This window comes from Miniopterus natalensis, chromosome 11, assembly GCF_054644295.1.
Source record: "Miniopterus natalensis isolate mMinNat1 chromosome 11, mMinNat1.hap1, whole genome shotgun sequence".
Lineage (NCBI taxonomy): Eukaryota > Metazoa > Chordata > Mammalia > Chiroptera > Miniopteridae > Miniopterus > Miniopterus natalensis.
This window is the reverse complement of record NC_142091.1, coordinates 24,912,198-24,923,703: the sequence shown is the minus strand read 5'-3', so window position 1 is coordinate 24,923,703 and position 11,506 is coordinate 24,912,198. Positions and strand designations below refer to the sequence as shown.

At 49.6% G+C, this 11,506-nt stretch overlaps 1 protein-coding gene across 1 annotated transcript; it reads right to left on the bottom strand.

The window, feature by feature from the left end:
- Positions 1-732: 732 nt before the first annotated feature.
- Positions 733-11,506, bottom strand: GPR83 (G protein-coupled receptor 83). Its single transcript, XM_016206728.2, has 4 exons — positions 11,082-11,506; positions 6,688-6,813; positions 4,319-4,452; positions 733-1,387 (listed from the first exon to the last, which is right to left on the bottom strand). The coding sequence occupies exons 1-4, from the start codon at positions 11,463-11,465 to the stop codon at positions 763-765; spliced, it is 1,269 nt and encodes a 422-aa protein (XP_016062214.2). The 5' UTR covers positions 11,466-11,506; the 3' UTR covers positions 733-762.

Genomic DNA, 11,506 nt, shown 5'->3' with positions numbered 1-11,506 from the left:
AGAAAAGTGCAATTCATAACGAAATGAAATGCACATATGCACAAAAAGAAAACGTTGCAGATAAACTCACAGCTAACAACTTAGCACACGCTGGTGGGAAAAGGGGGTGATTTTTATTTTCTTCTTTGTGCTTTTCTGAATTTTCCAAAGTGTTACTAATAATTTTTCTTTGTTTTAAGGAAACAAATCGGTCCTTTCTTGTCATATTTTGGGCCAGGCTGCCACTGAATTGTGATTCATCCTGGTCCCATGACTTCAGAAATTGAGGAGTGAAAACCTCCCTAGCAGCTCAGGCTCGCTAACCTCACACTGGTCAATGAGCCTTGTTCAAGCACAGCTCCGTGCTGGGTCAGCCACACCCAAAGCATGACTCAGGTGTCCTTTAGGATGCTCAGTGGCCAGAAGGGCGGTAAGGTAGCTGCCTGACAGTTGGAGGCAGTTGGCTGACTCAACTTCCATTTGGGCTGAAGTCGTCCTGTTCTCTGGCTCAGGAACCAGGCTGATATGCCTCATAGCATTTCTAAGACAGGAATTCACAAACATGTGTCTAGTTGGTAGGTGCCTTTTAGTTTTCACATCGAATGTGGCTGGGAAGCTAAGCAGTTTCCTAGGAACTTGAGAGTTCAGTTTCTGCAGGGACTTGTTTCCAGCAAGGTGAAGGTAATGTATGAGACGACCCGCTCTTTTCTGGGCTCTGTCCTCAGGCCCTTCTCTAATCTCAGCTGGAGACAGAGCCCTCCCCTTGCCTCTTCCCACCCTCCTCTAACTCATGGCCACAATGGGCTCCACGGATAGCAGGTCTGTCTTCCCAGACTGGAGTTGGGGAGAGGGAAGGAGGTTGTTGGCTAGTGGAGCCCTCCGACCATTGCCCTTCTCTGTCCAAGCCACTCTGAAGGAAGGGACTGGGGAGGGTGGCTGCTCCTCCTGAGGCTTGGGTGGCCTCTGACACATGCTCAGTAATGCCTTCAGCTCCACCCTGAAGTTCTCGTTAAGCCAGCAGTAGATGAAGGGGTTGTAGCAGGTGCTGCTCATGGCAAACCAATGGAAGGCAAAGTAGAGGGCATTGTTGGTATGGATGACCTTGCTGGACAGGAGGAGAACGTAGCAGTTAAGAGGGAACCAACAGAGGGCAAAGAGGACCACCACCAGCATCAGCATCTTGATGGTCTTCTTCTTCTTGCGCCGCAGGGCCAGGTACTGCTCCGTGGTCACGTCACCAATCATGTTGCCCAACCACAGCTTCTTGGCCACACGGGCGTAGGCCACAGAGATGATGAGGAGGGGTAGGATGTAAAGCAGGATGAAGGTGGCCAAGTCCAGGTACTTCCAGAAGAGGTCAGCTGGCTCAGGGAAGTCTGGCAGGCATAGAGAGCGGACAATGTCCTCACTGGGGACAAAGGCAGACAGGGACACAAAGAGACAGAGAGAGAAAGAGTGTGTGCAATTAGTTGGGAAAGGCCTCGGCCCAAGAAGCACTGGCCTCCTCTCCACTGAGCTCCTGGTACATCCATCTGTTATGCCCTTTTGATGCTGCAGCCTGATTATCTGATTACATTTCTGGCTTTCCCCCTAGGCTGGGACTTCTACAAAGAAAAGGAATACACCTGGATGTCTGTGTCCTCCTAACCTTGTATTAGTCCTAGCTCATAGCAGAGACCCAATAAGAATCTGTTCAGTGAATGAATTCAACACTGGTGTTCCTCGTCTTAGAACTAACTGGTCCTGGCTGCACAATGTATTCAGGAATTCCCATTGTCCTACCTGGAGGAGCGCTAAGGCATGAGGCAGACATGATGGGTCTTGATCATATGCGTGGCAATCCCAGCATAAGATACTTATTTTCTATGCAATGTACCCATTCTTCTTCAAGCTTTTTAGGGATATCCATGTGTGTTGGAAAAATCAGAGCTGGTGTGTTAAGAAGAATATGCACATTATGACCTTCGGAATGGAAGTACAAGCCACCCACATGGGGGCAGCAGGCAGTTCCCACTTTGGAGAAGTGAAAACCCTGGAGCCATTTTGAAGGCACCATTTCAATACAGCCACACAAAGGAAGTAAAGTCACAAGATCTATTATTTACAAATCCCAGAACAGGGGTGCAACGAGCTGGGGGAAGGGCAGTCCTCCATCCCGGGTCATCAGTGGGCATGAGACAGAGAGCAGAGTAGCAAACACCTATGACTTACATGGTGGCCGAGGCAGCACTCACTAATTTTTTTGCAGGCTCAACTCTGACGGGTCATTTAAACAGGTGCCCCAGGAAAAGCAAGGCAGGAACCTGTGATGGATCCTAAGCTCGGGTCCTTATCTAAATGTCCAGACTCAGTGTGAGTAGGGTTGTCAGGCTGTAAAATGCCCAGGCAGCAACTCAAAACGGGCTGTTTTCTCATCACGTCTTGTGGCTCGTTGTTCTTGTTATATGCGCCGGTGGTCATCACTAATGAAAGAAAGAGAGAATTCTCTTTGCTTTTGTCAGAAGGAAAAAACCAGCTCTCCGTGTGTGAAGGCAGATGGGGAGTCAGTGCTGGGGGTCTGAGCGCTGGGGAGCCTGTGTATGTGATTCACTCTAATATCCTAGAATTCAGGAGGGAGCCTTTTAAGTTGGTTGAAATCGGCCTTCAGATTTGTTCTCGTCACCCTGCTTATGTGACAAGAGTGTGGGTGTTTGTCTTGGATGGGGCAGCACGTGGCTACTTTAGGACACAGCAGCACTGCACTCCCTAGACCCCCTCAAATCCCCTTTACCTATATCTAGAGTGTTACGCCCTCAGCTCCTGCCTGCCCCCCCAAGAAGTAGCCTAGGACTGCCCCAGGACTGCTGAAGACACTTTCCACAGATCCACTAAAAGCCAGACGTGGCCGGGAGTTTCCCCAAGGGAGGCCGAGAATGAGAAAGCCCGGCTCCAGTTGCCTCAAGGCTGGCAAACTATGTCACCAGGGCTCCCTGGGGAGCAGGCTGCAGCTTCCTCCCAAAGGGCACCCTTCCTTAGGCTCCCCCATCTGCTGCTCTGCCTCCCCACCCCTCACCCATCACTCCTGGAGGCACTTCCTTTAAAAATCTCAGGGTCTGTCTCTAAGGAACCTCATCTAAAACAACTATGAACTGACAAAAATCACTCCAAGCTCATTCATTCATTCACTCATTCATTCATCCGTTCATTCAGTAAATATAGGTTAGAGGGCTTGTTATGTGTACACAGTAAGTTAGGTACTAGGGACACCAAGGCAGCAAAATCAGAAATGGGGCCAGCTCTCCCCAACCTTACAATTTAGTGGGGGTCATCACCTTTATAAACTAGTAGCACAGTCGAGCGCTTACATTTAAAAAACTAAGTGTTTTGAAAGAAATTCTTTCCCTGGACTGTTTTGCTCAGTGGTTAGAGCATTGGCCTTTGGACCAAGGGGTCCTGGGTTCCATTCCCCGTCAAGGACAGGTACTTTGGTTGCAGGTTTGATTCCAGGCCCTGGTTGGGGCATGTGTGGAAGGCAACCAATTGATGTGTCTCTTTCACATGAGTCTCTCTCTCTCTCTCTTTCTCTCTCTCTCTCCTTGTCTCTCCCCTTCTTCCCTCCCTTCCACTCTCTCTGAAAATCAATGGAAAAAATATTCTTGGGCGAGGATTTTTTTAAAAAGTGAAAGGAATTCTCATTCTCTGAGAGCAAAGGAACCTGAATGGGAGGTATGGGAAGGTAGAGCATCCTGCCTCAGACACATAGATACATGTTATGTTTGTAGGTTGTGTAAGAGAATTTAAACAACACCATTTACACAAGGCCTGGGTGATTTCCAAGCTCAGTCTGTGAAAATACATGCTCCCAGTGATCAAAGCTAATCAATACTGCCTTGGGCCCAGCCAGTGTGGCTCAGTGGTTGAGCATCGACCTATGATCCAGGAGATCGCGGTTCAATTCCCAGTCGGGGCACATGCCCGGGTTGCCAGCTCTATCCCCAGTGGGGATAATGCAGGAGGAAGCCGATCAATGACTCTCTCATCATTGATGTTTCTCTCTCTCTCCCCCTCTCCCTTCCTCTCTCTGAAATCAATAAAATAAAATAAAAATACTGCCTTGGCCTTGCAGACAAACTGGACAGAGTATAAGGAGGAAGCTAAAGTTGTTGGGAAAAAAGATGAGAAAAAGCAGAAAAAAATGCAGAGAATAGGCACAGGTCTGGAACCAACAGGATGTGAGAGGCAGAGAAGAGAGGACGGCCCCGTGTGGCAGTTACTGTTCACTGAGATTCAGAGAGGCCTCACACTCTGCTCTGTCAAAGTCCTCTGAGTGCCCAGGCTGCTCCCTACTGGTTAATCTCACCTGTACTTGAAGGTAAATAATTTCTGGCAGATAGCATGAGGGAGGGAAAAGAATGCAGCCATGGTCCAGATGACTGCGATGTAGATGACACCTTTCGTGATGGAGATCCGGGGTTTCAACGGATGCATAATGACCTGGAAAACAAACTGCATCACTGACTGAAGAAGTTTGGGAGCAAATGAGAAATCCAGAGGACATAGCTCACTTGTCACAACAAAGCAGGTAGGTCTTATTTATAAAGTAAAGCACCCACTAATTCATTATTGAGTCCCTGAGCTACATCACCCCACAGCCCACCTGCAGGGGTAGGAAAGGGGTGTCATCTGGACTCAGAGACTCCAGGTAATTCAGAACCAGGACGCAGCAAGAGGATGGGGAGGGTAAAGGAGGGGGTCTGCTTTCAGGGCACCCACAGCCCCGCAGAGGAACAGGCCAGGGCCAGCCTCCACCTCAGGATCTGATCTCATCTCCCCGTAATTCCAGACCCCTTGGATTACGAAGGGTTCTGGAAGGTCAGAGGGTGACAATTGTGGAATGGAGACTCTCACTACCTATCATGGGAAGCTGCACAGACATTAATTTGGGGTTCACAGCACTGTTTACAAAAGCTATTACTAAAACTGCAGGGGTTTCAGCTTTCCTAGGCCTATAATAAAGCCAGTATTATAGGCTTCAGGCCAAAAAGCATCTTGAAATTGCTACTATATGCCAATTGATTCTCCTAAAAGGTTTAAATAGACACGTAGGTATTTAGCAGCATCCTTGTTTTAAGATTAGAATCATTATGTCTTGAAAAAGGCCATTTGGGATAGGTGAGTCCAGGGTCAAGGGAAGGGGTCATAAAGAGCTGCCACCCCATCCCAAGACCCGTTGGACATTGGGCTGTGTCTCCCAAATTTTCTTCCCAAATTTTTCAAAGTTTTACAGGAGGAAGTGACTAGGCTTTAAAGGGGCCCAGCACATCTCCACTCTGGACTCTGTCATCTTTGCCCCTCACTCCTTCATGGTTCAGGTGGCTGAACGGAGTGGAAGCCCGGGTCAGAGGCCCCACACACTGCTCAAAGACTCTGCTGGCTTTGGGACAGGGCCCCATGTCTAGGTATATGTCACAGCAATGTGTTCAATGTGGGCAAGACTTCCCCCCTGTTCCTCAGACCCACCTTTAACCCAAGGGGCAACTGTCAGTTAGCTGTGTTAAATGGGGTAAGCATAAGCCAGGCAAAGGTAATCCAGAGTCCTTCCTGTTGAATTAGGGGAGAAAGTTAAGAAAGGCAGAAAACATTGGTGTGCAACTTTTTCACACTTTGCACCAGAGCATCTGCAATCTAAATGTCAAAATGATGGCACTGCAGGGATAAAAAGATTTCAAAGTTTGCCAAGTCCGATTCCTTATCAGATGAGTGAATCTCCTCTGAACATCCCTATCAGACCTTGCTTAAATACAGCTGGTGACATGAAACTCATTACCTCCCCAGGCAGCTGTGTGCACCTTCGAACACTTCTATTAGAAAATTCTTCCTCGTATTAAGCTGCATCTTTGCATCTGCATCTCAAAGCCTCCTGTCTCTTGGTCCTGGGACACCTCTTGGAGCTACTCAGAATAAAATCTCTCTCTCTTTGTCCTGGAGGCCCTTATGATATTGGCCTTGTAGGTGCCCTTGAGTCTTCTAGAGCATGGGCTTGGAGCCCAACAGACCTCAGTCCTAACCCTAGCTTCATCATTTGCAGGCATGTGATCTTGGAAAAGTTACATATGCACTTTTCTGAGCCTCCATTCCTTGATTCAGCATAGATCCAAGTATACAACACGGGTTCATTGAGTGAGTTAGTGTGAGACGCCTGCCGTGGAGCCCCCTCCTCCGGGATGGACTCAGGTCCTCTTCAGTTCCCTTCACCACATCCACCCATGTGTGTCCGGTGAGGCAGGACAGTGAACAGGACCTTCCTGGCCCACCCCGTCGCCTGCTCCTGCCACCTGGCTGCCTGGGCTTGTTTTCCACATCAACAGCTCGGGCAAGCAAATGCCCATCTCCCAGCCAGGAGCCTTGTCTCTGGCCTATAATTACTGGCCACGCTCTTTCCATCTGTGACTTTCCAGGTTTGTTTTTCTACCCCTAAAGCAAGTTCATTAATTTCTGAGACACAAAGTGTTAGCAGTGCATCTTCGTTAGAATGACAAACTGGGAATAACTTTCTGAGGCACCAGTACAAAGGGTTTAACATACCTTTCATCTAAGCACTCATCCTGGTCAGTAAGACAAATGCATTCATTGAAAAATGGGCTAAAATACTGTCTTAAGGGCTCCACATCCCCTCCGGAAAACAAAGGCAGAGAGGGAGGACAGGACACTGGGGGCAGGTGCCCTCACCTGGTGGCGGTTCACAGCAATGGCCGTCAGCGTCAGGACGGAGACGTGCAGGGAGCAGTACTGGGCAAAGCGGCTGATGTGGCACATGCCCTTCCCGAACACCCAGGTGCTGTTCACAAAGCGGGCCTGGAAGCAAGCCCACAGAGGTCAGCAGACAGGCAGGCTCGACCTGAGCCCCCCCCAACCCCCATGGCCTCTGAGGAGCACCCCTCAGGCCTCTCCCAGCTCCTCCCTCTTCCACTCCTCACAGCTGCACTGTGGGCCACAATGATTTTCTCTAACGTGATTCATTGTTGATCATTCAATTAAACAGACTACAACCATGCTGCCGGGGCCAGGCCCTGTCGGGTGCCAGGAGAGCATGGGAAGGACGTGGGCTGTGGGCTTGGCGTCCAAGATCATGGCCCTAGTGAAGTCTGCCATCATCTCTCACCTGGACCAGTACAGCTTCGTCCCAGCTTGTCGCTTATAACACAGCCTTCCTGCCTCTGCTAGTCTCTAGTCGCGTGACCTTGAGCAGGGTATGTAATGTCTCTGAACTTCACTTTCCCCATTTGTAAAAAAATATAAAGGATTAAAAATCTCTGCCTTGTAGGCTTATGTAAGGATTAAGTGTTTTAAAAGTCTATAAAGTGTGGGACACAGTGTCTGGCAGATTGCTAGAAAGATATTATTAGAAATAAGTAGTAGCTGTTTTTATGGTAATAATAAAATTAATTCTTTGCCCATATGAGTTCAGAATAATGGGGAAGACACAACTGAAAAGTCACAACATAGCGTGTGGGCTGTGCTCTCAAATGTTTGGCTAAGCAGGCCTTGCAATACATCGTTTGGGAAGGAGAGCCAGGGATTTGAAGAGGTATGGGCAGGGGCAGGGAGGGAGGGGAAGGGGTGGGAAGGAGACGAGCTCCCAGGGCAGTGTATGGCTTTATGAGCAGGCTAGGCCTCATCCCACACCATCCACTCAGTCAGTGCTGGAGCAGCTCCTGTGAGTAACATACTATGCCCGAGAGAGGTCAAGCATTGGCTCTGATAAAGGAGCTTCCAGTCTTGGCAAAGGAGGACTCGGGTGCCTCAGATGAAAAACAGAAAGTATATAATACCCTACAGAAGGCACAGGCAAAGGGCACTGGGGCCACCAGGAAGGGTGGGAGTGAGTAGAGGGAGAGAAATGATAGAGAAAAACAGAGCAAGTCAGCCCAACGAAAAGAACACTGTGTAGTGGTTTACAGCATAGCATTTGCCATTTACAGCTGTCACCCTGAGCAATGCACCCTATGAGTCTCACTTTCCTCATCTGTAAAATGGGGCCAACCCTTTTCACATGGTTGCTATGGAATCCAAACCAAAGCTACCACATATAAAGTAGGTACTTGCCTAGTCCATAGCAAATACTTAACACTGCTGTCATTATGACATGAGACATTTGAGATAAGCTTTAAAGAGTAGGTAGGATTTGCACATGTGAAAATAGGAACAAAGTACTTGGCACTTGACCTGCTTGGGAATAAGGGGTGGAATGGTTTTGGCTGGAGTGTGTGGAAGTCATGAGGGGCAATGAAGCTGGGCCTGCAGATCGTGGACTTCACTATCCTTGGAATGGGCAGGGAAGAGGGACGTAAGGCTTCTGAGCAGCCCAGTAATATTACAGAGCTAGAAATCTTTAGCTGTGCCTACTTCTCACCTCCCATATTCCATGCCTTACTAAAGCCAACCAGTGCTACCTCTAAATGGTTTTCAATCCACTGCCTCCTCTTCAGTCCCAGGACCATGGTTCTAGTGGAGTCCCCCATCATCTCTCAGCTGCCACTACAGCCCCCTGACAGCTTTCTTTGTCCTCCAGTCTTGTCCCCTTGTAACACAGCCTTCATGCTGCTGATAGTATGTTTCTTAAGCCATATTGTTACCTTCCTGCTTGGAATCATCATGACCCTGAGGACAGAGCCAGATGCCTTACGAGTATCCAGGCCCATTAACAGCCTGGCTCAGCCTTCCTCTCTGGCCCACTTCTGCTTCTCCCCTGCCCTGCTGGTGGATCCACTGTGCTTCCTGCCTCCACTGCTTCAGCTGCAGTGAGTCACTCAGTGGTCCTTCAACAAAGCATGAACTTTGGTGCCCCTTGTCTTTGTTCTCCCGGGTCCCTCTGTCTGCATTGAGCGTTCATCTTGACCTGGGAGATCCCCACTCATCCTGGTCCCTTTGAAATGTCATGTTGTTTCAAGGGCCTCCTTTGACCTTCTCGTGGGACTCTGGCAGGTCAGAATAAATGACTCCCTGCTCCGGGCTCTACTACAGTCTGTATGTCTCTGCCGTGGGAACTATAAGTAACTGGTCTCCTAATGACCAGAGCTAGACTTTATGCTGATATAGTGTGTAAAGAGGAACGCAAGAGAGACTAGGGAGGAAGGCTATTGTCATCAACCAGCCTGAAGACAGGACATCTTACCCAGTGGAGGAGCCTGGCTAAAGCCTTAGAAGACCCTCCTTTCAACCTTTTCACTCTCCCTGGTTGCCAGCACCTTGGAAACTCGGATAGGAGTTCGGATTGGGACAGGTACATGGGTCAGGTTGAAGGCCACACTGCTTTGAATCAACCTGCAAGTAGTGGTGGGTTCTTCGGACCTTACCATCCCCTCTCTCACAGGAGATCCTCCAGGACAGGGGTTGCCAGCTCTTGGCTGTAGCCAGGCCTGGGCTCCATGGCCTCCCTCCCCACCCACCCTCATGTCTGTTGCAGATCTAGCCATGCATTCTGCTCTGGGCAGCAGCACAAGGCCATGCTCTGGGACCCTCCAGCTCCCATCCTGGGTGGCCCAGCTCATACCCAGCATTGCAGATTGTCAGGTCAGAAACCAAGGGGGGGAGTCAGAGATGCACTTTCTTGTGCTTCAAGGCAGCAGGGGGGGTGTGTGATGGAAGGGAGCAGGGGTATTTGGAAGCCCCTTTGTCCTTGGCTAGTGGCTAGAGGACCCTGAGTGGCCAGGAATCCTTTAGAGGTAAAATGGAAGGAGGACAGGAAAAGCCCATGGTTTTGGAGTAGTGGTGGCTTAACATGGTCCAAGAGTGCACCCTGCTCCCACTCCTGGGTGGATGGTTTAGTGGACAGAACTCTGGACTTGCATCAGGGGAAGTAATTCTCATCTTGGCCCTGTCATTTACTAGTCAAGTGACCTTGGACACGGGATTGAATATCTCTGTGCCTTAGTTTCCTCGTCTGATAAATGTAATGTTCTTATAAGTGAGGACAAGAGAATGTAGCTTTAATATGTGACGAAGACAGAGAGACAATGAGATACAGAGAGATATGAACAGATACTGCTTTGGTAATAACTTGAATTCTACAATTTGTTATTCTACAAATTGGGGGGGAAATATAACTGGTGCTACAAAAACATAGAATTTTGCAGTCATTATGCTTGCTCAGTCAAAGCTCTTAGTCTTAAATCATCCATGAGCACCACACTCCCTAGTCACAGAGGGACAGAAATGACACAGCTAATGCTGAGGGGCCAAGGCTTGGGAAGGAGGCTCACATGCCACCCATGTGCAGATGCTCCCAGCCTGCGCCAGCCCTAGGGCCCAGTCTCTTTCCCACACAGACTTCCTGCACAGCCTCACTGTCAAAACACAGAAGAGAAATGCAATTTAAATAAGTGATCTAGGAAAATGTACTTAAGGTTCCATTAACAATTAGCAAATGTTTGACATTTCCACTCTGGCACAAAGCATCAGGAGGGGCGTGTATTTAATGGGCTGCACTTTGGTGGTGATGGGGAGGTGGGGTAACCGAACAATCTCTGCTGACATTTCAAGGGACTTTGATTTACTGCTTACTTATCAAAAAGCTCATGCTCGGTGACATTAAAATTAAATAGGAGATGGTCATTCATTCACAACTGGTTGCAGACACTAAAATCATTATTCCAAGGCCACCAGCTGCAGATGCTCTGGCTTAGAAGGTGAGAGACAGAGAGACAGAGAGAGAGGAGGGGGGAGAGGAAGCAACCACACGCAACAAGAAGAGTCGGAGAGAAAAGTAAAGAGAGAGAGAGAAAGGGAGGGAGACAGGTAAACAGAGGCACAGAAAGAGTCACAGAGAGGAAAAATGATGAAGACACACAGAGATGGAGGGAGCAGGACGGCTTCTGAGAGAGACACAGACAGAAAGACAGAGACTGGCAAAAAGACTAAGAGAAAAACAGGAGAGTTGAGAAATTAGAGATGAGAGGGCAAGAGAGGGAAGAGACTGACAGACTGAGACAGGAGGACAGGTGGAAGAGGGAGAGAGAGAGAAATGAGAAGTAGGGGTGGGAGGTTGCAGGGGAGGGCAAATAGGGCCCAGGGAGGAGAGGGAGCCCCAGAGAAGCGCGGGGGTGGCCTGGCCCCCGCCTTACCAAAGTGAAGGGGGTGTTCAGGAGCGTGATCATCAGGTCGGCCACGGCCAGGTTGACGATGAAGAGGCTGGTGGCCGAGTGCATGCGCTGGTTCTTGAAGATGACATGACAGACCAGGACGTTGCCGAAGAGCGAGAAGACGATGATGAAGGAATAAGCCACGATGAGCAGGGCTTTCACCGTGGGGTTCTGGGACTCGGCCCCGTAGCGCCGCCGGCCCACAAAGTTTTGCCAGTCGGAGAAGGTGTAGTTGTTCCAGAAGAAGTGCGAGGCGTTGGGGGCGGCCAGGGTCGCCGCCAGGCCCGGGGCGAACTCCCGGCCCTCGGGGCGCTCCGTGGCTCCCACCAAGGGGAGGGAAAGGAGCAGCACCCAGGGAGGGATCATTCTGCAAGAGCCGCGGCGCCGGGATCGTGCGGTCCGGCCGT